The 27300-nt window shown below is 41.6% G+C and overlaps 2 protein-coding genes across 16 annotated transcripts in view; both read right to left on the bottom strand.

Moving 5' to 3' along the window:
* Positions 1 to 1467: 1467 nt before the first annotated feature.
* Positions 1468 to 18811, bottom strand: arhgef33 (Rho guanine nucleotide exchange factor (GEF) 33). The gene is made up of 17 exons (XM_084076064.1): positions 18616 to 18811; positions 16565 to 16608; positions 14032 to 14196; positions 13076 to 13200; positions 12347 to 12495; positions 12010 to 12132; positions 10649 to 10775; positions 9273 to 9405; positions 7977 to 8084; positions 7276 to 7368; positions 6983 to 7131; positions 6626 to 6709; positions 6348 to 6535; positions 5648 to 6117; positions 3291 to 3524; positions 2794 to 2954; positions 1468 to 2255 (listed from the first exon to the last, which is right to left on the bottom strand). Exons 1-17 carry the CDS (start codon positions 18701 to 18703, stop codon positions 2117 to 2119), a joined length of 2580 nt encoding a protein of 859 aa, XP_083932190.1. The 5' UTR covers positions 18704 to 18811; the 3' UTR covers positions 1468 to 2116.
* A 2869-nt stretch (positions 18812 to 21680) lies between these two features.
* The window catches only part of LOC311058141 (mitogen-activated protein kinase kinase kinase kinase 3-like), a 58058-nt gene continuing 52438 nt past the window's right edge, over positions 21681 to 27300 (bottom strand). For all 15 annotated transcript variants that reach the window (XM_084075456.1, XM_084075466.1, XM_084075463.1 and 12 more), the window contains one exon: positions 21681 to 27008. In XM_084075456.1, coding sequence (XP_083931582.1) covers positions 26921 to 27008 — 88 coding nt within the window. In that variant the 3' untranslated portion in view covers positions 21681 to 26920. The remainder of the gene's footprint in view (positions 27009 to 27300) is intronic.

Genomic DNA, 27300 nt, shown 5'->3' with positions numbered 1-27300 from the left:
ATGAGATGTTGTCCTGTTCTCTTTACAGTGGCTTGTAAATACAATCATTTTAATACAAAATAACCATGAATTGCCGTTTTTTAACATTAACTTATTTTCTTAATTATGCATACATGAAATGTTCACTGTAACATGAACATTATAGCTTCCACATGAATTATAACTTACAGCATTGCCTCCTGGTGAAGGTATGTAGAAGGTAAGTTGATATGCATCAGAATTGTACACAGATATGAAGAGCATGCACTCTCTGCTGCTAGTAACATGAAAATGCTGTTTGCAGGCTCACACAGCTGTTCTGTATCCAGTGCAATTAGCTTAACTCACACACCTGCCTTAACTTAACAACCCCTTCTAATCAAGAGGGCCTAATGTCACAGTGACCTCTTCTTGTCAAGAGGGCCTTTCAATATAAGGGTACACCTGTCTTTCAAAACAAAGCCATTCTAAGCAACATAACAGCAAAACATAAAAATCACATTATAAGACAAGACAGTGAAGCCATCTCATGACGTATCATACTTGATATTATTAAAATATCCAAACCACTTTACACACACACACACATGCTTAAAGACGGGGTTCTGTGGTTTTCAGTGATTTTTACCCCCCAAAACACAATCATCAGGTATTATGGTTATACTAGGAGGAAGATTTTTTTCAAAAAGTGTACAGAAAGTGTTAAAATTATGTTTTTTATGTGGGCACGCCTCCAGTTCATTAAGTATACCTGGTTCTCACCTTAGCAACTTCTCCACCACCCACCTGTCCTAGTCCCTCCTCCTCTCATGCCCACACCTGTTGTGTTATGATAATGAGGGGAAGCAATACTTCATTATTAGCTTATTAACATAACAAAGTCAAACTCCTGGAAAGACTCATTTTCAAGATGGCAGGAGCTTAAAATGCAGGGAGCTTAAAAGGCCTATAAACTGGGAGGGAATATGTGCCATCTTGAAAATTATGCCTTTCCTGAAGTTCGATTTTCCAAAATTGTTAGTATGTTATTTAGCATACCCAATAGTAACAGAATCCATTAAAAAAAACATTTCTATCTTTTAGTTGGGTATATGCAGGTCAGACTGGAGAAGTTCACTTCTGCACTCTCTAACACCGATGCAGTTTATTTCAGCATTTCAGCAGTAAGCTACTTTCCAAAACATACCAGACATAATATAGTGTTTTGCGCATATATTTTTTATCATAGCAAACGGCTTATCTTTTTGCCTACATTTTGTAAATTGTCTGTCTTGCTCTCTCTCTCTCTGTTCTCTCTGTGGTTGCGTCAAAAGTTGAAAGAATCAATCCAAAGAGCATATCTTTTAAACAGAACTTTTATTGAGCAATGTAAAGGTAAGTTATCCCGCAATTATCTTAACTGTCGATTAGCTGTCTCTGTTGAGTCCAGTGATTGAAGTATTTTGTCCTTGTTCCTTTATTTTGTTAAGAGGGATACATAACCACATGCAAGTCTTTCTTAATCTACAACCATTTAATATTTGCTTACCTCAGTATATTATGCATAATGTACAGTATATTTTGTCATAGTAGTTACGTAAGAAATCTAAAGTGATTATGTATACAGTGTTGTCTGTTAGACAAAGTCAGAGTCCATCAGTTTGTCTGATGTGGGTTTCAGTGATTGCCATTGTCGACTCATATTTCTTATGCACAGTACGTACGCTGACAAGAACCAAATTTCTTCAATATGTTTCAAATACGTCGACAACAGCTATGCCATTTTTATGAATTTATAATCATAGAGCATAGAGCTTATAGTATTGTGTGTACTAGAACTAGCCAATCCTAGACATGCAAGTTCGCCAGTCCAAGGCGACGTTAGATTAACACCAAGAATACTTTTATAAACTTGTTATGAATAGCCATGTGTATATATGCATGTGTGATCGTGTGGCATGTGGTGTCTGCATGTTATGAGTGTATCACTCTTTAATAATTATCAAATTTCCCATCTCTGTATCTGCCTGCATTTCTCTGTGTGTGTGTGTGTGTGTGTGTGTGTGTGTGTGTGTGTGTGTGTGTGTGTGTGTGTGTGTGTGTGTGTGTGCACATCTGTACATGTCTGTCTTTGTCTGTTTCCATCCTAGCGGTGGACTTAAACAGCAGTCCCACGGTCTATCTCCAGCTGACCCAGTCTGCGGGTCTTCCCTGGACTCTCCTGGTCACTGTTATTGCTGTGGTTCTCCAAGTTCTTCTCACCACCTGTCCTTTCATCTTTCTTCTCTTCACCACTCCTAGAGGACACCCAGACAGACATTGCAAAGACACACAGAGGTTTTGATTGTAATAAAAAACATATAGTTGTGTATGCTAGACTGTGGATATCTCCATCCCTCCCTCCTTCCACGTGTATCCACAAAGTTTGTCTGATGTGGGTTTCAGTGGTCGCCATTCTGACTCCACTGTGTGTGTGTGTGTGTGTGTGTGTGCGCGTGTGCGTGTGCGTGTGTGTGTGTGTGTGTGTGTGTGTGTGTGTGTTTGTAAAAAAAGAAACGGGACCCTTAATCACTTAAATCTCAAAACACCTTTTAAAATGTTTTATTTTTGTTTTCATCAGGATGGGGACGATCATTTTAACATTTAGCACACCTAGTGACTTGTTAGACATCTATTTAAGCCCTCAAAACAAGTTTTATTTGAACTGTGGTGAAAACCGGCACAATTTGGTAGAGAATGTTGAAAACTGGGACATTTTAGTGTGATTTTACACCCAGCTTGAAACCCTGGCCAAACCGGGATGTCTGGTCACACCGTATGTAATAATGTGCTTACTTCTTCTTAAAGAGTTTCTTGAAGGAATTCCTGAAGCCTCCTTTCTCCTTACGGCTCCGCTCGCTGAGGGGGGTGTGGTGATTCTCCTCTGTCCCGGCCCTCCACCTTGGCTCCTCCACCCACTGGTTTGTGGAGTCCTCCTGAGGGTTGTTCAATGCAAACTAATACTTATTATAGAACACTGGTTCTCAACATGTGGGCCGGGGCCCACTGGAGGGGCGTGAGGGCCCCCAAATAATTGGCAAAACACTATGATTTTAATGATAATATAACAATGAAAAAATGTAATGATAATAATGAAAAAGAAATGTCTTGTACAGTACACCTGTGCTGTGTTATTATACGCTATACTGACAAACACTGGCAAACACTGGCTGGGACTCCCATCCCACTCCCATCGCCTCTTCAACTCAGCCATTCATTCAGTCACCCAGTCATTCGGCCTCTTCAATCATCCACTTATCCAATTCATTTATCAATCTCTGTCATGAGCTCACCTTTCCAAGCGGATTTCGTAGCTCATCACTCTGTTTGTCCGAGTCCACTCTGTGGTGGCTTTTCCCCAGGCTGCTCGCACCCCTGCGGGTCGGGGTGGGACACCCCTTGCTGCCCTTGCTGCCCTGGCGTTCCAGCTTGGCATGGCTGCCGAGGCTCACCCCGAGGTGGTGGTCCGAAAAATGTCCGCTGTCCAAACTGTTGACCGTGCTCTCCAGCTGCAAACCGTTCAGTGACTGGTGAAGAGAGGACAAAGATGATCATAGACATCTCTACTGTCATTTTCCTCTATGTCATTCAGCATTCCCTCAAGCCACGCATTCCTCCTTTCATATCCAGTTTCCTCAATATGCAGTAAAATCCTTTGTGTTCATTTATCAGTTTTAATCTCAGAGTGTATAGTGAAAAAACTACAGCTCATCTGCCAGTAAACTTGGATGAGGTGGTGGAGCCGAAAGGACACCAAATTAACAATAAAGGGCAGCAGCCAACATTCGTACACTCTTGAGTTATAAAAGGCAGCCTCCACACACTCAAAGCTGTGCAAAAGTCGTATCTTTTAATTAATATAAAAAAAATATTCGGTCTGAAGAAGGTCTATGACCGAAATCTTTCTAAAAAATAATGATTATCAGATTTTTGCACAGCTTAGAGTGCGCAGAGGCTGCCTTTTATAACTCTGAAAGTGTACATAATGGAAGGGTCCATTTGGTTACATTTGCACACTTTCAGAGTTAAATTAATACTGAGGATTTTACTGTGAGCTGACTTTAGTAAGTCAGCTCATCTGCTTTAGGGAATATTACTGGATGGCACTGGAACAAACAGTCCTCAGTGTATAACAGATAATATCCGCCGTTTATCCTTGTCATAACAGTTTTAAATCTATCACATCAAAGGGGATACAGGGGCGGGTGAGGATCATCGGACGGATGAAGAACTCTATCCCTCCCCGTCCTCGTGGCAAATCAAAGCCTCCGCCCGCTTTTGAAGTGTTAGTTGTTGTTGTTGTTTTTTAAGAAATCCTGAGTCATACTTATATATATAATTAATAACTGAACCAATTGCACTCTCACTATGGTGCTGACTATGGCTACTGACTATGGTATTGACTATGGTGCCGATTTTGGTACTGATTATGGTGCTGACTATGGTACTGACTATGGAACTGACTATGCTGACTATGGTTACTGACTATGGTGCTGACTATGGTTACTGACTATGGTGCTGACTATGGTGCTGACTATGGTGCTGACTATGGTTACTGACTATGGTTACTGACTATGGTTACTGACTATTAGTGATGCACGGGGGGCGGACGTGTCAAAATTTCAGACGCAATTATTGCGGGGCGGGCGGAGCGGGTCAACACAGAAAAAAAGAAAAAAGCATTCTGGTACCTTTCTCTCTCTCCTGTTTTGTCTCTCTCTCCCCCTATCGCCTGCTCTCCCATCTATCTCCTCCTGGAATCATGAGCTTGTGTTCAATGTGTTGCTTATCTGATCAATTATGCACAGCTGCCTCTAATGATAGCCTATCCCTGCTGCATGTCAACTTTATTTATTTAAAAGTCCCTTATGTTGTAGTAGGACACTCACTGTATCTATCTACGTTATGATTTACTGTTCTCTCATGTAGCCTACACAATTATAAAGGACAGGAACAATATGAATTTCTATAGCAGCAAAACCGAATGGTGAATATATGGTTCCATTCGCTCTTTCTCTCTCTCTCTCTCTGGATGGACTTGACGTTGCTAGTGTGTTGAAAATCCGGTCGGTAGGCTACTTTTTGTTTTTGCGGGTTGCCGGACAGACCGGGTCGTTGATTTATATATTGCTTTGCGGGACAGGTTCGGGTGGGTTGGGCTCCGTGGTGGGGCGGATAGGGCGTGTTATGAAAAAATCTGACCCGCGCATCACTACTGACGGGTGCTGACTATGGTTACTGACTATGGTACTGACTATGGTGCTCAGATTTACAAATGGGTCAGGTTCCATTTTGTTCCATTTGTCCATAAAGTCTCTGAGTTAAATGAACACTGAGAAGTTTACTGTGTACGTTACACAGCTACCTCTGGGTTCAACATGCCTCTTCCCCATAATTGGTCAATAGCCCCAAATGGAATCTACATAATTTGGGTCCATTTTCATTCAATAGAGCATTTCATTCATAAACTGGTCTATCCCGATGTCAATATGGTTGTCGAATTAACCAAACACCAGGGCCTCCCATAATAACAAAAGTACTCAGTAAAATCCTCTAATTTTTGACTAAGGATTTGAGTAAATTTGATGTAAATCAGTTTTCCCCCTGTTTTATCTGGTCAAAACTACAGATCCTAGAAGTTCATGCTCACCTTGCTCTTGCGCTGACTGGCCTGGAGAGGGCGATGTTGGCGGTGACGCAACATCACTGCCTCATCCGGCGACACGCCCCCTCGGTTCGGTGGCTTGTTGTACCCGATCCCCTGGCACCCTCCACTGCTGTAGGCCTCTCCCCGAGCAGACGGCACGTTGGCTGCCACCGCAGTGTGCTGCGACGTCGATGAGCTTTTGGGACATCTGACGAAGGCAATGTCGATCGAGGAGTCCGAGGAGGCAGAGGAGCAGTGGTCAAACAGGGAGGCGTTGTGGAGAGAGTCTCCGTCCTCCTCATACAAGCCCTCCATGGCCGGAGCCTCCCTGGGGATGAGGAACTCTCCTAGGGCGTTGGCCAGTGCCGTGCTCACCGGGCTATGGTGATGGAGCTCCAGAGGTCTGGTGGACAGGTGACGCTGGCAGGACAGAGAGCCCTCAGATCCCTCACTCTCTGGGATACAGCGCAGACCTAGAAGATACAAGTTAACTATTTTTTTTTATGAAACTATGTTAATTTGTAATAATTCCACACAAAAATATCAATTCCACACAAAAATATCAAACAACAAACAACAGAAGGAAATCAAAACCTGGGTACTTTATTGATTTAATGAATTATTAGTTGTAAGGTAGATAAGTAGACAGGTAGGTAGATTAATAGATCAGTTGATAAATAAGGCAAATTTGTGAAACCCAAACCTGTTGCCTTGTGGTTACGGGGGTCTGGGTCAGGGCTGAAGAAGGGGTGCAGGGGAGAGGAGCATTCTGGGTCATAGTGCTGGGGTTCTGCCTCCCTGTCTCTGCCCCTCTCCCAGTCCTGGTAACACCGAGACTGGATCTGCTCCAAGAGACGCTGCTTGCTCCGTTTCACCTGGTTAGCATGTTCTCTGAGAGACAGGAACAACCATAACTTAACGTACAGTACAAAGGGACATGGCTGGACATACCTCAGACTGTATGTACTGTAAATAACTCACAGTATAGCATTGCTAGAGGTGTATGGCGAGTCATTGCTTTGCATTCCACACTCCACTGTCTTCAGTAGCTGCTTCATGTTAGACCTGGAATCAACATGGAACAGACAGCGGCTATCTTCACATGAGTGTCTTCAAATAGATCCTCAAGTCAAATACAGATGAAGAATGAATGAAAAATGTTTCATGATGTGGGTTTAGGGGACCAGAAGTCAACACACTCTTGCGAGATCTAGCAAAACTGAATAGACGAATTGTGTACAATTTCTTATGCTAGTGAGCCGTAGGTTTGTCTATCTTGGTATATTAAGGATCTTAAGGATTTGGTTATGTTCAAAACTGTGTGTGTGTGCGACTGACCTCTTCATCTCCTTGCGATTGTGAAGCAGTAGTTCCTGGTTGTGCTGGAGCAGGTGATGGTACTGGGCAGTGAAGGACCTGAACTGCTGGACACACACCAGCAGCAGGTAGTAGTCTGGATGCTCTGCGTCTGTCTGCCTCAACAGGCCCTGTACAACGCGCGCACACACACACACACACACACACACACACACACACACAGTTTGAAAAACTGCATGAACATAACCCTAATATCTGTGAAAGTGTTGTGCTGTGTGTGCGTGCGTGCGTGCGTGCGTGCGTGCCAGACAGACCTGTAACAGCAGTAGATATTCTGGGATTCTCTGAACAGGCTGCAGCAGTAGATTGTGGAGGGACGGCCTGGAACCATCACACATGATCTCACCCTGATGGAGACACCACACAGCCAATCAAAGCACAAAACACGTCAGTCAGTCACAGTGGGAGGGTAAGAATAGTTAAACCGATCAGCATAGGGGATAGAACAGTTAATTAATCACTATGGGAGAGCCAAACGATTTCAGCCAATCAGGATGGGAGAGTACAACATTTAAAAATTCAGTAATACATGAATATTAATAACATGAATGGGAAGCATATCGGCATACCAATAAAGTTAAGAAAACAAACATCAAGACTGCATTCAAAGTTGAAATCATTGCCATCATGTGCCAGAGCAAAAACTATATTGTGTCAATGAGTGAAGAGTACCACTGCATAGATTTAGAACCAATAGCCATGACACTGTCACCAGTGTCACACTCGCACTTCTCAATTAGCAAAATTGAGAAGTGTCCAGAATGATTGATCATTAAAATAAACATGCTCTGAAAATGTACTCGGCCCACCCATCTGACCACTTAACACGGCAGCTGTGTTAAGCTCAAATGAAAACTCAGAAACAAAAATTCAGCACAAAGTCTTGCTGAGTGAAAAACACATACTTTTGCACCATTTTGCATGTAAAAGGCTGTAGTTGTGTGCATGTTTTTACCTCGAAAAGGGCGGCCATTTTCATAGAACTGGAAGTGAGCATGCTGACCACTGACAGACAGTCTGGAAGCTCCTTCAGGTAGGACACATAGAGGTCCAGAAAATCACTCTACAGAGACAGACAGACAGACAGACAGACAGACATGTTAGAGAGCATGAAGGAATCATGACGTTAATTCCAACTCTGTCACTCATCCAACATATCTCATCCCTCATAAGTAACCACGGGTAACGGTGGTTCCGTAACATTGCGTGACAGTCCCGTGTGTTAGCTCATTTCCCTCCACTCACTCACAGCCACTTAGCAACACATTGACCCCTAATAGAATAGAGCTCTAACAGCTCTGGGGTCAGTTGGGGTTAACACGCAGCAGGTCTGTCATACAGCCAGGATACCTTCCCCCCGGCCCCTTTCCCTGTGAATAACTGCTTGTATACAACCGTAGTGTGACCACCAGGGCCCCATTAGAGCACTGATATTATCTACTGCTACACAGTAAAGTCCTCTGTGTTAAATTAGCCCTGTGTTGTGGTGCGAATACCATAGACTTGGACAACTTCTTTAACTTGCAATTCTAAGATAAAGGGAGGGAAGGGAGGTGGAACAATATTGCATGTTGGCATGTCAAGGTGATGACACTTTTTTTTTTTCACAACTATCTTCAACACCCTGAGTGTGTACAAATATACACACTCAGAATTACAAATAGGTAAATGAACACCGATGATTTTACTGTGCAGCAGTCAGACATTTCAGACATTCTACAACAGTATTTAAATTTGCTCCGATGATTATGCAACAAATAGCTCAGGATATATAAACATGTTTATGTTTGTGAAGTGCTGTTTCTTATACAGTAGTTGAGTGACATCGTACAGTACAGTGTGTACACAAGTATTGTTCATAATGCTGAGCAATATTGTACTGTATGGGGGGGCTCTGTATAGGGCTCCTCAGCCAGGGGTGTCTGAGACTGCAATTCTTCTCATACTGAGCGGGATTACCATGTTCAGCATAAATGGCCCATCTCTGGTGTTGCGTCAAAATTGACATGGTATTTGGTTTGAGGTTGAGTTTTCTCTATTACATCATACTGTCCTTAATTAGTTTTTTTCCAATTTACAATTTAGTTGTAAATAATAATAATATGTAGTAAGAGAGTGTACTCCTTGTAATAATAGGGTACTCCTTGTAATAATAAGGTGTAGACAACCACATATCTCCTCCTATACATCTTCTTTTCACCTGACAGTGAGGAGTTCTTTTCTGAGTGCACTCTGTGTTTGTGGGGGTTACCTCTTTGCTGGTCAACCTCATGAACACATCTCCCATGATGCCTTGCCACTGGCATTTCAGGACACGTTCCTGGAGTGTGTGGAGGAGCTCCAGATGCTGTTGAATGAGAAAACGCAGAGAGCTAGGAAACGGACTGAGAGAGGGAGAGAGACAGACAGACAGACAGACAGACAGAGAAGGAAAGTATTAGTGATAAACAGGGAGATGGAGAAAGGGAGAGAAGTGAAGGAACAGGGAAATAGGGGATAGTTAAATAGACAGTAGCAATACAACATGAAGACTCAAACCTGGGTCAAATAAAATGTAACTGCAGGAAATATCAGATGGATGGTGTTTACTAAACAAGGACAGGTGAGATAAGTGCACACACAAAACTGTTGTGCAAACACATTGTAAACACATTTCCAACTTTGTGGAACTCACTGCAAAGTATTAAGCACTTCAACCCTCTATACTGATTTGACTGGGGTCGGCTCTGTAAATGTTCCACACTTACTTCTCCTCTACACCAAATGTCTTCGAAAATATCTGCAAGTTAACAATGCGTCGTGTTTGTGGGCTTGTACTGTAGATCAATATTTTCGGTGAATAATCCCACCTACCCAGGTCCCCGAGGCACTGCACATCACCACAAATATTAGCGTTAGTTTGCCAATACTGTTTGACCCAGTTAACTCCAGTGTTAAGGCTATATAAACTGTGCCTCTCTTCATTGAGAGCATGTGCATTGCAGCTTACTGGTGATTAAATTAGTATGTGGCTGTGAGGGATCTTTTTCAAAAGTCTGCTCCCAGTGTCAATGATGTTTTTTAAGGCAGCATAATTTCATTAATTCATATCCTGTCCTCTTCAGTGTAAGCTCTCAAATTAGATTAGTCTTTCCACTGCGCGCATGTGTGTGTGCATGTACGATTGTACATATGTGTTGTCTGGAATATTAAGCTACAGTTGTGGGTTCCAGAGTAAAGGTCACTCTTAGTCAAAGACATTTACATCCAAAGGATTTAGGGCCATTTATTGCAACAAATGATAGTTGTATTAGTTGCATTTGGTGAAAACGGTTTGACTTTAAGGAAGCTTCCCAATGAACCAGAGCAGCTTTCAAGAGACGGGGAACGCAACAAACATAAAAAATAAACCTGAAACTTAATAATTGTGATTGCTGAATGAGAGATCGAGAAGGTATCATCAGCTGATAAGCTGTCAAAACGGGTCAGCTGAGCTGATCAGCTGAGGCACCAGCAACTTCCGTGGTCTGCCATTTATGGGTTGAAGATTCTTTATTGGTCATCCGGCTGATTCTATCTGTCTGTGTGTCTACACATTAATGTTTGGTTCTTTGTTCCCCGTGTCTCTGGCTCTCTCTCCATCCTTACCGCTTGTCCTTGGGGGCGAGGCCCTCCGATCCGTTGAATGAGATGTTGACCTTCAGCAGCAGAGACAGGTACGAGACGTACACTCTCTCTGACTCCAGCAGCTCCAAGGCTGCTGACTGCCTCTTAGCTGCAACGTACAAAACAATGCACATTAACAGAAACACACACACACACACACACACACACACACACACACACACACACACACACACACACACACACACACACACAAAAATCCTAAAGGATCCTCAGTGTAATTTATCCATTTGTATACTCTCCGTCCGAATTAAATGAACACTGTTTTTACCTTGTACCAGACCTTCTACTGATCTGGATGAGTGTCAGCTAAAAGTCCTAAAGTAGTCACATAGATAAATAACTACTGTATTAGGCCTGTGCAATTAACCAAAAATACAAGACTTTTATTTATTTTCAAAATATGTTTTGGGGGTCTTTTTATGCCTTTACGCCGTGTCAGGCTACATTGAGCCTAGGTGCCCGGACCGCTACGCCAGCTGTCCGGGCCATACAAGGAGACTTTTAATGTACTTGTGGGGGTTAAGGGTATTTAAATATTTATTGTATGTTTATCTAGGTATTTATTGTATGTTTTAGAACACCCCTTTGAATGGTGCAGTCTAGCTCACCTGAGTATAATAAGCTGCTGCCAGTTAACAAGAGAGAGAGAGCTGAGTGTGAGAAGCTGGACACCACCATGATTGGGTGCTTCAGCTCATGTCCTCATTATGTTTGTTTTATGTTGGTGAATAAATAGTCCATTTGGTTACACCATACCGGCGCCTCTGTACTGTTACCAGTCGCTAAGACGGTCAGCCTAACAGCAAGATAATCAACTTTATCTTGCTCATGTACAGTAGGTTAATAGATTTGTTTGTGATTTTTTTCTTTTTCTTAAATCGCTCATTTGAAAAGTCTGATTAACCACATAATACAGGGCGTATTATACAGTATACTTCATACTGCATTGAGAAATAGTGCAATAATAAATAAATACATTATAATCGCTCATTATTCATAATCGAGGCAAAACTTTTAAATAATCGTGATTTGAAGTCATATTGCCCAGCTCTATACTGTATATAAGCAGTATTGGTAGTACTGCATAAAGGTGACATACTGTATATTAAGCAGTATTGATAGTACTGCATGCAGGCGATACTGTACAGTATAATAAGCAGTATTGATAGTACTGCATGCATGTGACATACTGTATAATAAGCAGTATTGATAGTACTGCATGCAGGTGACATACTGTATAATAAGCAGTATTGATAGTACTGCATGCAGGTGACATACTGTATAATAAGCAGTATTGATAGTAGTGCATGCAGGTGACATACTGTTTTCTGGAGGAGTGCCTGGTACTTCTGCCTCCTCCTTGCTGTTCTTCCTCTCTGTCCATATTGGGGATTTGGACGGACAGCCTCTCTTCTGCTGTTGACCCTCCTGCTCCGAGTTAGAGGCTAGAATACACACGCACGCACGTGCCCCCCCCCCCCCCCACACACACACACACACACACACACACACACACACACAGTGAACCTTATGCAAACATTAGGCTGCATTATCAGAATTATACCTTACTTTTCAGGTAGCTGTCCTCCTAAAAGACAGACAGACAGATGAGCAAGTAGGCAGGCAGACAGGCAGACAGTCAGACAGACATTAACTCACTCTGTGTTGATGTGGTGCTCCTGTGAGGAGATCCATTGTTTGACACACTGGTGAAGTAGTGCTGAATGACACTGAGCTCTGATTGGTTGGGCACACAGGTATGTCCCTCCCCCATCACCATCAGCACATCTGACTTGGAGTTCTTCCTGCTTTTGGACCAATGACAGGAGAGGAGGGACATCATTTCATTAACCAATTAAGACAAGCTCATTTGAATGGAGCCCTCAGTAGTTACAGTGTAGGTTTGATCCAAATCATTGTAAAACTGTCACTGTGACACCAAACAGATGATGCTTGCAATGCTGACGATTACAATACAACCAAAACTGTAATAATGTGTGAAATAACGTAACAGGATACTGTATGTGTGTCCCGCCTGTCTAGCGGCATCTGTGCATCCAAGTTAATGTATTTGTGCATGGGTGTCATCAAACCCTTGCCTGTGTTTATGCATCACTGTTTGTTAGAATACATTTATTTTGCGAGTATGATTTGGGCATATACAACCAAAGTATTAGTACATTTGCGTGTCATTTTATGCTTTTCTGTGTGTGTGTGTGTGTGTGTGTGTGTGTGTGTGTGTGTGTGTGTGTGTGTGTGTGTGTACACGTGCGTGCGTGTGTGTATGTGCCAGTGCATGCGTGCATGGGTTGTTGTGTGTGCAAGACAAATATGTGTGCTTGTGCATTTGTGTGAACATGTGCATGCGTGAGTGTGTGTGTATTCTACCTGTTCTGGCTAGAGAGGCTGTTTTCTGTGCAGTGTTCAGCTTTCAGCAGTTTCACTTTCTTCTGAAGCTCCCTCTGTATGCTGGACACATCCTTAATCTGAAACAATACTGCACTCAACTCCTCCTGCAAGAAGGAGTAAGCAAAAGTAAGTCAACTCTGTGTGTGTGTGTGTGTGTGTGTGTGTGTGTGTGTGTGTGTGTGTGTGTGTGCGTGCGTGCGTGAGATTATTCATGCATTGTCCTCCAGTGTTATGAATGCTTCCATTCTTGAGGCACTGGCTCTTATTTGCTATTTTTATTTTGACTTTATTCTAACTATTTGCATTTTATTTTATTTTACATCTACACAGTTCAAGAGGCAATTGCCTGCAAAGTTCCTACAAGCTGTATGGTATGATGTGATAATAAACACCTTGAAGCTTAAAGGACCACTTCACGAATTTGTCTTATCTTCATATAAATGGTCCTCACTAATGCTCATTATAAGATGGCAAAGTTTCTGTCAACTCGGTCTGTGTCTCAGAGGACAGTTCAGAAACGTGCCTACCAGTGACATCATCGTTAGGCAGGTTTGGTCATTTCAAACAAGGTTTTTACTAACATAATAACAATGGCTTATATTTCTGCATGCTAACTTTCCAGGAGGAGACAGGCTGTAGTTTCTTTTAACTTGGAATCCCCATCAATGTTACCAATGATCCCCATATATTACACCAATGTGATGCAGAGTAGACACGTGAAATTGTGCCATCTTATGATGAGCATTAGAGAGGACCATTTATATGAAGATAAGGTTGAAAATGGGTGACGTGCTCTCATTCACCACACACACAGTTTTTTCAAGGTAGAGCCCAGTATGAACACCACACAGAGCATCAATGCCATAGCACAGCCCATCCAGAACAGGTAGTTCATTTCTGCCTATTATGTTTATGTGTGCATTCTTCTCAAATACCTTGAACGTATTCAGGGAGTTCTTCAGGCTCACGATCTTGTTATCCACGTCACTCTGATGTGCCTGGAGTCTCTCCTCCAGACCCTGGTCCCTCTGGCGGAGCTCACACATCTCCACCAGAGCCCCACGGAGCCCCTCGCGCAGCTCTGCCACCAGGCCCTGTAGCTGCACCATAGGGACCAACCAGAACACACATACTCATACTCAAAATTTCATTTTTGAAGAGATTTGGTCAGTAAAACCGTTTCAAGCTAAACATGTCCTATAGGGCATAGCCGTGGCGGCCATTTTCTGGTTCCACTCAAAAAAAGCCAATGCATTTTTTCCCATAGAGATTTTCAAAAATATTTATATCAATTATTTTAAGCCTAGAATCAAGCCATCCAGGGTCCTGGTGAATCATGATCATAAAACATTTTATTCTGTGAAAACGGCAAAACAAAGGGTATTTATTAAATATAGTATATTAAATATTCCCAGAATAACATGTTTAAATGTAACTCTTTAACGCTCACGCGCATGTGTGGCCGTGCACTCTCTATTCCTGTCCCCCTCAGTGCAGCACCATTTCTTAATTTGAAGGCTGATTGAATTTATTCCGGGGGGGGGCCGGGGGGGGGGGGGGGGGGGGGGGGTTGAACCAGCCCATGTGAACATGTGTTGGAAGCTTCTCTCCCCCTTCCTCCCTGTCTCTCTGCCCCCACCCCCCTCTCTCTCTTGTACTCTTGTTGTCCCTCTCTGTCTGTCTCTCCCTCTCTCCCTCTCTCTCTCTAGTACTCTCTCTCCGTCATGTGAAAGGCATCAGGCGCAGATTGAATGCAGCATCTGTCCTGTTTGCTTGCCGTGCTCTTTGCCTTATTTTCTACTGTGATCTTATCTCACGATGACATACAGTATGGATGTTACTGCTCACCATAGTCCCGACTCTAACCTAGCCCAAGCTGTAAAACCCCTGAGTGTTCGTTTAACTCTGAGAGTGTACAAATGTTCATTTGTAAACTCTCGGATTTACGAATGAATAAATTAACACGATAATAATAATCCTTAATACTTTGATTTGGAATCAAAGCAACTCAAACATGTATATACATACTCATTGCAAAGAGCTCTGGATGAGAACAACCGCTTAATGTCTTAAAGTATAATTTCTACTATGAGATGCGTTTTCAGAATATTCACAAATTCCCTTCAAAACACATTATGTAATTTGAAAGGATACAGGAAGAGTGGGCACCTGAGAAGTCTGTGCACCTGTCCTCAATGTGAAATTGGTTATTTTCTTTCCAAAGTGTGAAAAAGTAAATAAATGAAAAATGGTCTGAAATAATGTCAAGTATACATGATTTGGACATGCACAGTACATCATTCAAATTCAAATTATTGTTTATGCCATAATGACTGGCTATCCACAAGTTTTCTAGCCATCATGGGTCCATTTGGCTCCATTTGTACACTCTCAGAGTTAAATGAATACTCAGGATTTTGCAGTGTATGAACCCAATTGGATTTTTACAGGTCAACTTGTAAATTAATCAGTTAACGCGGTTAGCAACCTTGTAGCCTACAGTAGGCCTACGGTATTCCATTACTGTAATGATACCTGCAGTTGTGTGCAGTTTTGCAGCAGTACTTTACGGTGAATAACAACATTGCACGGAGCTGCCTGCAGCTGTGCTTCTGTGTATTAGATTAGTACACATCACATCACGCTGTGAATGTACAGTACATTGATGAAACTGTGCTTATCGAGAACAGCTGGCATAGATCCACATACCATAATAAATGGGCCAGTCTGATATTTATAAAAAACAAACTTTATAAATCTTGAACTATGAGAGGATGGTAGGTACTGTGTGTGCTTGGTATGAGTGATCGATATAGTTCAAGATTGATCATAGATCAATTATTTTGATCAGTGCATAGGAAAGTCATCATGACTTGGCTTCTGAAAACCTTCTCTTGTTTGCTTTATCTACAACGTCTGTCTGTCTGTCTGTCTGTCTGACTGTGTCTGTCTGTATACCTACCTGACTGTATTTCTCCAATTGGACTTAATAATAAATGAGCGTAGTTTCACTGCTATGATAATTTAGTCACTGTGTTAAGGTTTGTATCATTCTAAAAATGTTGCAGGCATTATCAATGCATATCACATAACATTATCAATGCACATCATATAACACTATCAATGCATATCACATTACCTAAAAACGGATCCTTGTTTGTTGTCCCTTTGCCATTACTTTTAACCTTCACTTGACTCTCTGTTGACTTTATTTAAACATGTTTCAAACGTTTTGACACCCAAATGACTGAGGTCATGACCATCCCCAATTAAAACAAAACCTTTTATTAAAACATGTTATGGTATTTAACTGACCCCTGCATTCACATGTGGTCTAGGAGCTGTAGCCTTTCTGCTTGTTGTGTGTGACCTTTGACCATATAGCATCTCTTAACTTTGTACAGACAGACAGACAGACAGACAGACAGACAGACAGACAGACAGATAGATAGATAGATAGAATTTTACCTGAACAATTTCCAGGTTGGTCTCTTCTACCAGTTTATCTTGATCTAGAGGAAGACACAAACGCACTGTGAAGTTGCAACAACAGTAGTGGTATGTAGATTATTATAGGTTAACCATTAACCACAGCGTACCTATTCTGGGGCAAACATTCGGCAAGGACCTCGCAACCTCACAACCTCACAACGTGTCGCAAAGCGACGTGTTGTGAGCTTGTAGATCTGCTATTTTCGGCAAAGATATTTGATATAGAACCCTGGGGGAACCCGGTCAACTAACTATATAGGGCTTACATGTAAGTGGTTAACAAAGGCATAGACACCATAACCACAGTACTGGGTGAAACCAGTACTGAAACTTCCATGTGGAGCTGGAAGGATGTTGAAATTATACTGGATGGGCGGGAAAGACATGCAAAGCATGAGGTGAAGCTGTTACAATCTTTTCTTTGGTCACTCCTCCAAGCTAGGCACTCATCCAAGTGCCTAGCTTGCTATTTTTGCTGTTTTTAAAACTTTTGGGGTGGGAAATGGTCTATTTTTTTTACCATTTAATAACATGCCCAAAATATTATTTCTGTGCTTCACAATGATGTTACATGTGGGCGTTAGCTATGTTAAGGTTATAGGATAATAGATTTTTTTGTATGATAAGTTGAACTGATCACATTCATTGAGAACATACAGACAGCGGAAGAAAGCATGTTATATTTCTGTGCAACATGTTTAACATTTTGGACTACCTCCAAACTGACAAGGCCTCGCACACACCGTGGGGACCTGCAAACCCTGCATGCACCAACATCTCTTGTTATGTGTCTCCTGATTGTGACTTTGATTTTTGACTTTTCAACCCAAAACATAATCATCTCTTCAGGGCAGCTACTAATCATTCCCAACAACTGTCATGACAATTTGCCCTGATGGTTCTCAAGTTATCTTGCAGACAAACAAACACAGTCATACACAGGAACAGACATTGCTGCAGGCAGGATTCCAAGTCAAATGTAGAAACAACAGTCAACAACTCCAGCTGCTCATTCACTGTCACCAGAGCACGTCCTTAACCACCATGAACCCTTTGCAAACAGATTTGCTGTTGAGGGGAAATAGGAGCAGACCTAATATAGAGCCCTGGGGTCAACTATACAGTATAGGGTTTAAGTGGTTAATGACATCACTGATCATGCCCTTGATTTTCTGGACTCTAGTTTTACGGAAACAGTGCTGTCCTGTTCACAAACGTCACAGAACTTTATAATACTATAAGAAGATCAACCAAGGGAATCCTTGTCCTACGTTTTTTTCTTTAAGTGCAATAAGACAATTGTACACTTGTCCCATGTAAGAAGTACAATAATTCAGCTTCTGTAGTGAAATGCCAAGTCCAAGCTACTACAGTAGCAGCATCACCGAAGGTCATCTTAAATGCCTACTTATCATACATTATCATGCATATTTTAGAGGGTGCTGCATTGGCAGACAGTAGTCTACAATGTCCCACGGCTGTCCTATGAGAGCACAATCACACAGAAGTCATACAGAAGAAGGTGCCTTGTACTCAACAACAGTATCTTCTGTCTACAGAACATACATGACAAATACATTTTACAATTCATGTTGTGATCCGAGTTATTGACTGGCATCATTTGGGCCAGTAAAGTCTTTCATATCGGGCTGTGACAAAGCATCAAACTGCTGTCCCAAAGTACATATGGACATAGTAAAACTTACAATCTTCAAATCAGCAGTGCATACTACATGAGAGCTCATTGAAATATCAAAGGATGTGTACATGAATTTGGACAGGTTATAAAAGTACAACCACGTACTGTATCTTCTTCAAAGAACATATCTTCAGAGCACACACAGCTGCATTCTAGTTATTTGTACAGATTTCTCAATCAGGAACTGATTACTAGTGTATTTACAAAAAAGACAGTTCCTTTCTACATTTCTGCCATCAAGGAGCCACGTTGTGTCTTTTTTCTGCTATAGCTCAGGGGTTTGAAGGAGAAAGCTTGCCTTATATTCTCCTCTAACTTCTCTTCTTACCTTCTGTTGCATCCTTCATTTCTCCTTTCATCTCCTTGTCGTCTGCCTCATGTTCTGCTCGGCCATTCTCTGTGCTTCGATAGTCCATTCTATGCACTTCACACCTGATGTGGTTCCAGATTGTTGAGGGCCCTGAAGTTCTTATCCTGCTCAAGACTACTACGCTCTTCTTCCACTCGTCTCGTCTGTTGTCCTTTGTTCCTCTCCTGTCCTCCTCTGAACAGCCCTGCGTCCTGGGCAGCGGGTGATCCCTCGCTTTCTCTCCCCCAAAGCATGTGAGTCCTATGATTCCCCTTGCACACAAAAAGGCCCCTTGTCCTCGGAAGAGTGGAAAGATGAATGTCAGAAAGAAAGTCAAAAAGGGAGATGTTGGGAAGAGCGAGAGCCAGAGAGAGGGAGGGAGGGAAGAGAGAGAGAAATAATTTGTTTGAGAAATCAGGAAGAGAACTAAAATGAGAGAGTGAAAGGTCAAGAAGAGAAAAAATGAGTTAGGCATAGAGAGAGAGAGAGAGAGGGAGAGAAAGAGAAATACTGAATGAGAGAAAGTTCCATAGCATTTGACACTCGTTCATCAATGAACACAATTGGTTGGCTGATTAGATTAAGATAATGCCCTGAATAGCCATTCATGTGAACCAAGTACACCACAATATTGATTATATTACTCTCAATTTTGAAAGTCCAAACATTGCAGGAGAGATTACAGTTAAACTGAGCAAGTGGTTTTCTGGAGTGAAAGGGTTGTATTTTAAGAGCTGAAACACATGTTGGAGAATCTTAGGGAAATACTCTCTCGACTGTATTAGCCTAATATATAAATACAGTACAGATTATCCGGCATTTATCATTGCACAAGAAAAAAGGGAAACAAGAAAATACTGTAAACGTATATCAACATTACTGTTAACAAGGAACTACCCTGTCAAATGAAATGGTATGTCCGCATGGACTTTCCAAGTGTGGGGAGGCAGTCAGCTCACAGTCATTCTGGGAGACCGGTCTGATCCGTGTTTTGGTCCCCTTGGACCCAGATAAACTCCAGTGTCTCCTCAGCAGTAAATTCTAACAAATCATACAGATCTGCACACTGTAGACCCCTTAAGTGCAATTTATTGATACACCCCTTTGCAATATAAGTGAAATGTATTAATTATAAGTAATATTCACATAGAAAACAATTATTTGTTCTACAACTACTGTAACAGTGCCATTTCTAGCATTTGTGTAGCCATGGTTCACATGACAGTCATGTTTCAGGGCTAGCATTTGTGGTGCTTTCTAAGGGTGTACGTGAAATCGCATTGATTACTGTACATGGATCATATCTTATCTTCCTTTCTCATATAAAATAAGTTATATATCACCCATTCTGGAGAATTGGGACAAATCATGTCCTACCAAAACATTTATTAACAATAGGGCCTATAACAATATAGGCTTGCTGCTCGCAAAGTTCGCTTGGGTGGGGGGGTGATTTGGGGGGCGTGGCATTATTTATTTACACACTCATTTTTAAAAACGTTTGGTGAAAATATATTCTTAAAGTATTTATATATATGAATTACATAAGATTTATACAATGTTTTGGTCTGGTTTCCTTTTTTTTTCTCCATCTAAACAGAAAACGCCCTTGCCACGTATGCTAAGACAATTAGGATTCACAACTTCAAACATTTTTTAAAATGTTTTGTTAAAAGCATTAAAAAACTAACCTAACTAACAAAAAAAAATCACACCCAGTGTGAGTAAGCGGTGCCTACTCTGTTTGTAGGCACCGCAGTGTGTGCTGTCATTCAGTTGGTACAAATCTATTTGATGTGTGGGCGCTGGCATTCAGACTGGTATTGAGGCGGTACTAAAAGAGTATTTGTACTTTTTTTATCGACTTTTAAGTATGTTTACTCATTTTAACTTGGGTGAGAAGATTTGAGTTATAAAGGTTGTGTGTGTGTGTGTGTGTGTGTGTGTGTGTGTGTGTGTGTGTGTGTGTGTGTGTGTGTGTGTGTGTGTGTGTGTGTGTGTGTGTGTGTGTGTGTGTGCGCGTGCGTGCGTGCACACGTGCAGGCCAGTCGTGTGTGTGCGTGTGTGCGTGTGTGCATGTCTTTAAGTGGCGCATGTGTTGCAAAGGTGCGCCTCGCAGGACCACATGTTCTCTGTGTGTGTGTGTGTGTGTGTGTGTGTGTGTGCGCGTGCGCAGTGCGTGTGTGTGTGTGTGTGTGTGTGTGCATGTCTTTAAGTGGCGCATGTGTTGCAAAGGTGTACCTCGCAGGACCACATGTTCTGTGTGTGTGTGTGTGTGTGTGTGTGTGTGTGTGTGTGTGCATGTCTTGAAGGGGCGCATGTGTTGCATCTTTGCCATCCGCAAACATACGGACGGACGGACGGACCGACAGACATACACACACGGTCAAATGTAGAGCGGCTGGCACCGCTAATAATAAAAAAGTGTAATTCTATTAGCATTAATAGAACCTAAGCAACTTTAAAAAATAAATTGTCAACTCACTACGACTGTCTTCGCCTTCTTTCGTGTGTCATCATCAGATGTCAAGTTCAGTAGCGTACAGCCACGCCCTCGTCTCAGGTCCCACATTCACATGCTGCTCCGTCCGCCAGGCCTCACTTCCACATGGATGTTTTGAAGCATCCGACCCCGGTTCGCAGGCGGTTCAGCAGGGTCCATTGCCGGCGTGGCAGTTCCTCTTCTTTAATGCCGCCTCCCGGGTCCTGGGTGTAACAGTGGATGCGTGTGGGCCCGGCCGACTCCCACTTTCAGGCTGTCGCCAGCCATGGCTCTGTAGACAGGTCCTCAGGGATGGACCTGAGCAGCTCTTGTACCGCCTTGTTGTACGGGTGGCGGGACTTGAGTCAAAAGCAAATTGGATTTACGGAAAGGGGGGGGGGGGGGGGGGGGGGGTTGACCAGGTACCTATATCCTGCTTCCAGGATTACCACTGGTGATAATAAAGCTCAGCAGAGAGTGAGAAAAAACAGATAGGGGCCTTACATTGGCCTGCACTTTAGAACCACAAGGAAAAAAACAACACAGACATGAGTTTTTCAGTTCCTTCTTTTTAATGTGTTAACCTGTCATCTCATAAATCTGTTACACTTCTGAAACAAAATATAGGCAATTATACAGTATGTAAAACAAACTGATTTTTATTTTACAATATATACATTTTATAACGTGTGCATTGCAATATGAAAATGAATGATGATGGTACTGTAGTAAGCAACATAAAAAAGACCTACTGCGTAGTGTTATTTTAAATTCTGGGACCAGACTTGTGCCAAATAGTATTTGAAAATAATTCAGCTTGTTTTATTCTGCTTGGAGTAGCTACTAGCAAGACAGATTTTGCCACCTAGGAACGCCAACAATGCTAACAATTATTGGGGAACACTACCTGACCCAGGCTGGGACAATACTACAGAAACAGGTTACATTTTGGCAAACAGGCCGATGGGAGGCCATGTTGATACCTGCAATATGAAATTATAATTTCCATAGCTGTTGAGCTTAGGTGCCAACATGGTGTCCTTTAGTGCAGTCTTCTTGTGAAGTTTTGCCAAATATATTAGCCATTTCTGTGGGTTTTGTTCATTTACATATCTCTACAGACTATACAACAGACATTTTAATGTGAATCATAGAGTACTGTTTTTCATTTTACACTAAACTTATACACCACTTATTGTGTGTACTTTATAATGAGACAACTCACTGTTTAAGATCTTATTTCATCTAAGACATTGCACAAGGTACAGACACCCATCTAAATTTGGCCATTAAAATTTCAAACAAGGCAATTTAGACATTACATTAAAAAAATGTAACATTCATAGTATGTTTTCCTTAACATCATGCTACTCAGCCCCAACACAAGGAATGTTTCTTAGTTAATCTCCATTGGACAGGTTATTGGCTAGATAATACAGGGCTGTGATGATCATTTAACAGGAAGTTAATCCAATTTCAGGAGTGAGTCGCTTTTCCTTAGGGCTCCCACATATCAGCTCATATACTGTATGAATCACCTTGGAAATTGGGACCCAAACCATATTAGGGGGGTTAGTGACAACTGTCCAGAAAGCTGAACACTCGAGCTGAAAACAAGGAGCATGAGGCCATGAGGAAATATGGAAAAATGGAAACACTCGCATGAACGCTTTAGGATCACAGTATGATCGTAACGCACGTTTCGTGCATGAGGCCCAATGTGTGCATAATTGGTTAATAAGGGACAATGACTACTAAAAGATAATTATGTTGGGTCTCTACTGTATAACAAGCCACTGCTGGACCAAGTGTAGAGCCGACCAAGGCCCAAAGAGCCGCTGAGGAAATTATTGTTAACAAGTTAATCCATTCACTTGGTTACATGTGAATTGTACCTTAAGGCATGTTTATCTAGTTTGCTGCTGTTCAAAAGTATAAATTGTTGTAAATGACAGCACATACTTGGCAATTTTTGTTTTGTCTTGCCTGTATTTTGAAGAGAATGTTTGATTATTATGTAGAGTTCTGTGATATTTGACACTTTCTCTCTCGTGTGTGCCCACTAGTCTTTGGCATGTGTAAGTATGAAAATGTAGAATTTTAAGCCATTGTAGAGTCTTGTTAAACCTCTATTTGTCTTTTGTGTTCTTTGCAATTTTATAGTTCATCAAAAAGTTTATTATTACACAATTATATTAACTACTCGACTATGGCAAGAACAGGCTGTGGCAATCCTGCAATTAAGATCAACTTGCACTGGTGAGTAATGGTAAAAAAAAAAAAAAAATAACACGTCATTATGGCAAAAACACCAGTTAGTGCGAGGGTCGATTCATTTTCAGTGCAGTTGGAAGAAGTGGACTTTAACAAGTTAAATCTACTTTTATCTACTTTAATTATTCAAATGTTTAAACGTAAATGTTTCACTAATTATTCAAATGTTTAAACGTAAATGTTTCACTTTGAAACTCAAAATGTACTCCAAATAGCCATTCAGATCACTTCTCAGTGTCCTGAGCTGAAGATTGATCGACCCCACATTCCAACAGTAGCGTTCAACTGTTTGACATTTAACCCCTTGCTAGTTCGCAGCCAGCCAATAGGGAACAAAGGGCACAACATATAGGGAACAATACTAACAATTTCTTGGGTGGCATATTAAGTGTGCTTTCTCAAGTACAGTATGATTAAAACCAATGATATTTGGATTCCCAGAGCCGTAATAATAATAATATAAGTTATGAGTTCTTGGCAGAATATGGGTCTGCATAACAACCCTGGATTGTGACAGGTCCTACTTAACCACCTGAACCCTAGCATGCCTATTATGGCCCAAACATTGCGTGAAAATAGACGATCCACAGGCTCAAAATCCATTGCGTTGTAGATCAGCTATTTTCGGCAAAGAGATTTGGTGTAGTGAAAAAAGGAGAGGACCTAATCTAGAGCCCTTGGGGACTCCAGCAAACTAAGCATATAGGGTTTAAGTGGTTAAAGGTAAATTTAAGGCAGCCAAGGAATATATATACACAATGGGTTCATCATGAGTTGCAGATGGGTAAATAGAGTAGTATTATAATGCTGAGCTAAGCAACTTTACGCTTAAGTTTACACGACATGCTACAACTTTAGCACTGGCTTGACAACTGTGATAACCTATTAAGAGCTTGAATCCAATGTGTACAGGTATTCCCCCAAATGTGCCTACCTTGTGGGCTATGGGAACATTCCTATCAATTATAATACAGCCTTTATAATCTCAGCCATGGTATCTCATCAATGGTCAGCTATAGTGTTCATGTCCTCTGAAGAGACCTCTTGTGTCACAGCTTGTAAAGACTTGCAGTATATGTCAACTCTCATACATACAGTATGGCACAGTGCATACCTAGCTAGCATAACAGTATGCATGGTTGTAGTGTATATCTCACACAGGACTCAGACATTGAAAAGTCACAGCTGAGACGATTAAGCTAAAACTCTAGAATACACACGTAAATGCCTTGCAGATTTCAACGTAATTTCAATTCTTCCAAATCTCTCCCACATCTGCTCGCTTCATCGCTGGACAGAACTGGCTCAAACAGTATTTCAGCTTAACTACTGTTTTTTTGTTAGTTTTTTAGTACCAGATGGTGGGGTTTACTGCATCATAATAACTTACATGTAGCCGAACCATGTTGAAGATATAAGCATTGCTCATGATTTCCTTCCACACTAGGCAAGTTTTCAATCATAGAATAGTATACTAAAATGTCTTCTGTATTTCTGTGCATTTTCGGTACAGTACAACATTCACTGTGTTGCCCTAGAGTACAAACCATACCAAGCTGGTATTTAACATAGGCCAAAACAAACAAGACCATGGGCAGAACAATAAATGAGCCAACATTCTAAATCTGAGCAAAGTAGTTAAATAATTGATTTATAAATTATGTAAATTGTAGCATTTACATCCATTTTTGTTATCTTGTCAAACAAGTTGTTTGACAAGTGACAAGTTACAACTGTCACTTTTCAAAGGTCTGTCCTGTACAGTACGCAATGCATATGTATGCAAATATTCTAAGTCTACACACATACTGTGCATAAACACAAGGTCATATATTATGACATCACATTTGTATATCAAATACCTTTTTTTTCTCTGTGCAATTATTTTTAACACCAGTGGTTCCATAGTATTAAAAATTTGTTAAAAAATTAAAACAATGATGGGAAAGTGAAAGAAGCATTCGATTAAAAGGAAGCATAAAACAAATAATTGAAACATTTAAAACATTGATCATGATGTCAAACTATGAGACACAAACATAAATAGAAACATCATCCATCTCTCTTGACAACGACAATGACAAAAACGTCCAGGAAGTGAAAAATGTCTACACAGTAAAGTCCTGAATGTTAATTTAACAAATGTAATCAAATAGACCCGTGAGGGTCCATTTGGGTTAAATCTGCAAACTCTCTGAGTTACGAATGGATAAATAAACACTGACGATTTTACTGTGTATACCACCAAAGATGACAATGATGCATGAATGAAAATGACCCAATCAGTGCTGCTTCCTGTGTTTGCTCAGTCCAATCCTGAGCCTCCAGAACACTTTTACAATATTATCATTGTATTACTGCAAATGTTCACCTGAGGAGAATGTTGGTTGGGACAGAGTAGAGTGGGGTGGGGATACCTTGGCACCTTTCTGACGATCGTTATGTGACTGTGGATACAAGGAAGTTAATTAATTGCGCCCGCCCGCACCCGCCCCCCCACCCCCATCACTCACCACCACCAATGATGTCACCCCAGAGTCCCATTCTTGTCTGTTCATCTATCTGTCTGTCGCACAGAACAACCTATACACAAGTCTATCTACACAACCAGGCTTTAGTGTTCCTCTCTGTCAAAAAAAAATACACATTTATATTTACAACAATTAAATAGAGGTCAATTAAGCACTTGTGTGGTGTCAGGGATGAGAGCTCAATGCTTACGGGAGTGGCAAAGCTTTTTTTTGTGTTTTAGTTTTTTTGTTTTTCTTCATTTAAAAAAAGAAAAAGAAAATAAAAAAGTAATCCTGGTTGTCTTAGTTACATCATGCTGCAATAAATAAAAGTGAGGTTAAAAAAACAAAAGAGTAAGTAAGGGAAGAAGGACGTGAAAGGCTTGTTTTTCTCCGTAGGATGGCTCTTCTGTGAAGCTATAGCAGTAGTAGCTGTAGTAGTACTAGTAGGAGCAGTGTGTTCATGTCGATCTTGGTTTCCCATGGTGCAGTGGGGTATGTAGCAAGGTAAGCAAAGGGTATGACTGAATACGGACATGTTTCGTTGGCACCCTACTGTCAGATTTAGCCATCACAACACTGGCTGACGGGCAGACCATTCACCCTACTCCCATGTTGATTTCCGTTGACAAACTAGACCGTTAAGTGGCATCCATGTAAAAGTTCCAAGTAAGCGGTTATTCCCTGCGTCCATCACTCCTGCACACTGCTCAGAAAATCAGCTAAGTAACCAGGTCTAACCAGTGCTGTAACATGCTGACCTGTGTTACATTAGGCCCGACTAACCACTACTGTGTGACGCTAATTTTTAATTGGCTGAAACAGAAACTGTGGCAACTTTACCCTCTTCCCAGTGTGACTGCTAATTCTCCAGTTGTGTTGCCGGAAGGCCAATCAAAGACAGGCGGTACTTGGTGAATGTTTGGGTAGAAAGAGGGTATTTGGGTTTGCCAGTTGCGTAGCCAGAAGAGGAGCTGCATTGCCGGTAGGCTGGAGAGTTAAGTGTGAACTGTGTCTCTCAGTAGCTGTTTTCATGGCCAGCCAGTATGTAGAGGTTGCTGTGGGCGGTAGGGTTGTCTGTTGGCCTGCTCTCCAGCACCACCACCCTGGAATAACGTGTGCACGCACACAGAAACGCGCACACGTACACACACAGACACACACACGCACACGCACACGCACACACACACACACACACACACACACAGTCAGCCACACACATGCAACAACACCAATTAACTAATCTAACTTTGTTCACTGCCCTCCTCTGACATTTCACCAGTTTATTTTGTTAGTACACAGTGAAAGCAGACCAGAAAACGTAGGAAACAGAAGGGTAGCAGCATAGCCGTGGCCAGGATTTATAGTAATTCTATCCCCTCCCCTGGTCCCACATAG

This window comes from Gymnoscopelus microlampas, assembly GCF_963454915.1.
Source record: "Gymnoscopelus microlampas genome assembly, chromosome: 13".
Classification (NCBI taxonomy): domain Eukaryota; kingdom Metazoa; phylum Chordata; class Actinopteri; order Myctophiformes; family Myctophidae; genus Gymnoscopelus; species Gymnoscopelus microlampas.
Note: the sequence above shows the minus strand (reverse complement) of the source record. Positions and strands in the feature narration are given on the sequence as shown.

What these genes read in the sequence shown, in the direction of transcription:
- arhgef33 (XM_084076064.1), bottom strand. Translation starts at nt 18,703, where the DNA reads ATGGACTATCGAAGCACAGAGAATGGCCGAGCAGAACATGAGGCAGAC. An exon ending in AGGCACTCCTCCAGAAAACA is followed by an intron (nt 10,776 to 12,009) that starts GTATGTCACCTG and finishes TGTACGTTGCAG; the next exon opens with CTAAGAGGCAGTCAGCAGCC. An exon ending in CTCGCCCCCAAGGACAAGCG is followed by an intron (nt 9,406 to 10,648) that starts GTAAGGATGGAG and finishes TCCCTCTCTCAG; the next exon opens with TCCGTTTCCTAGCTCTCTGC.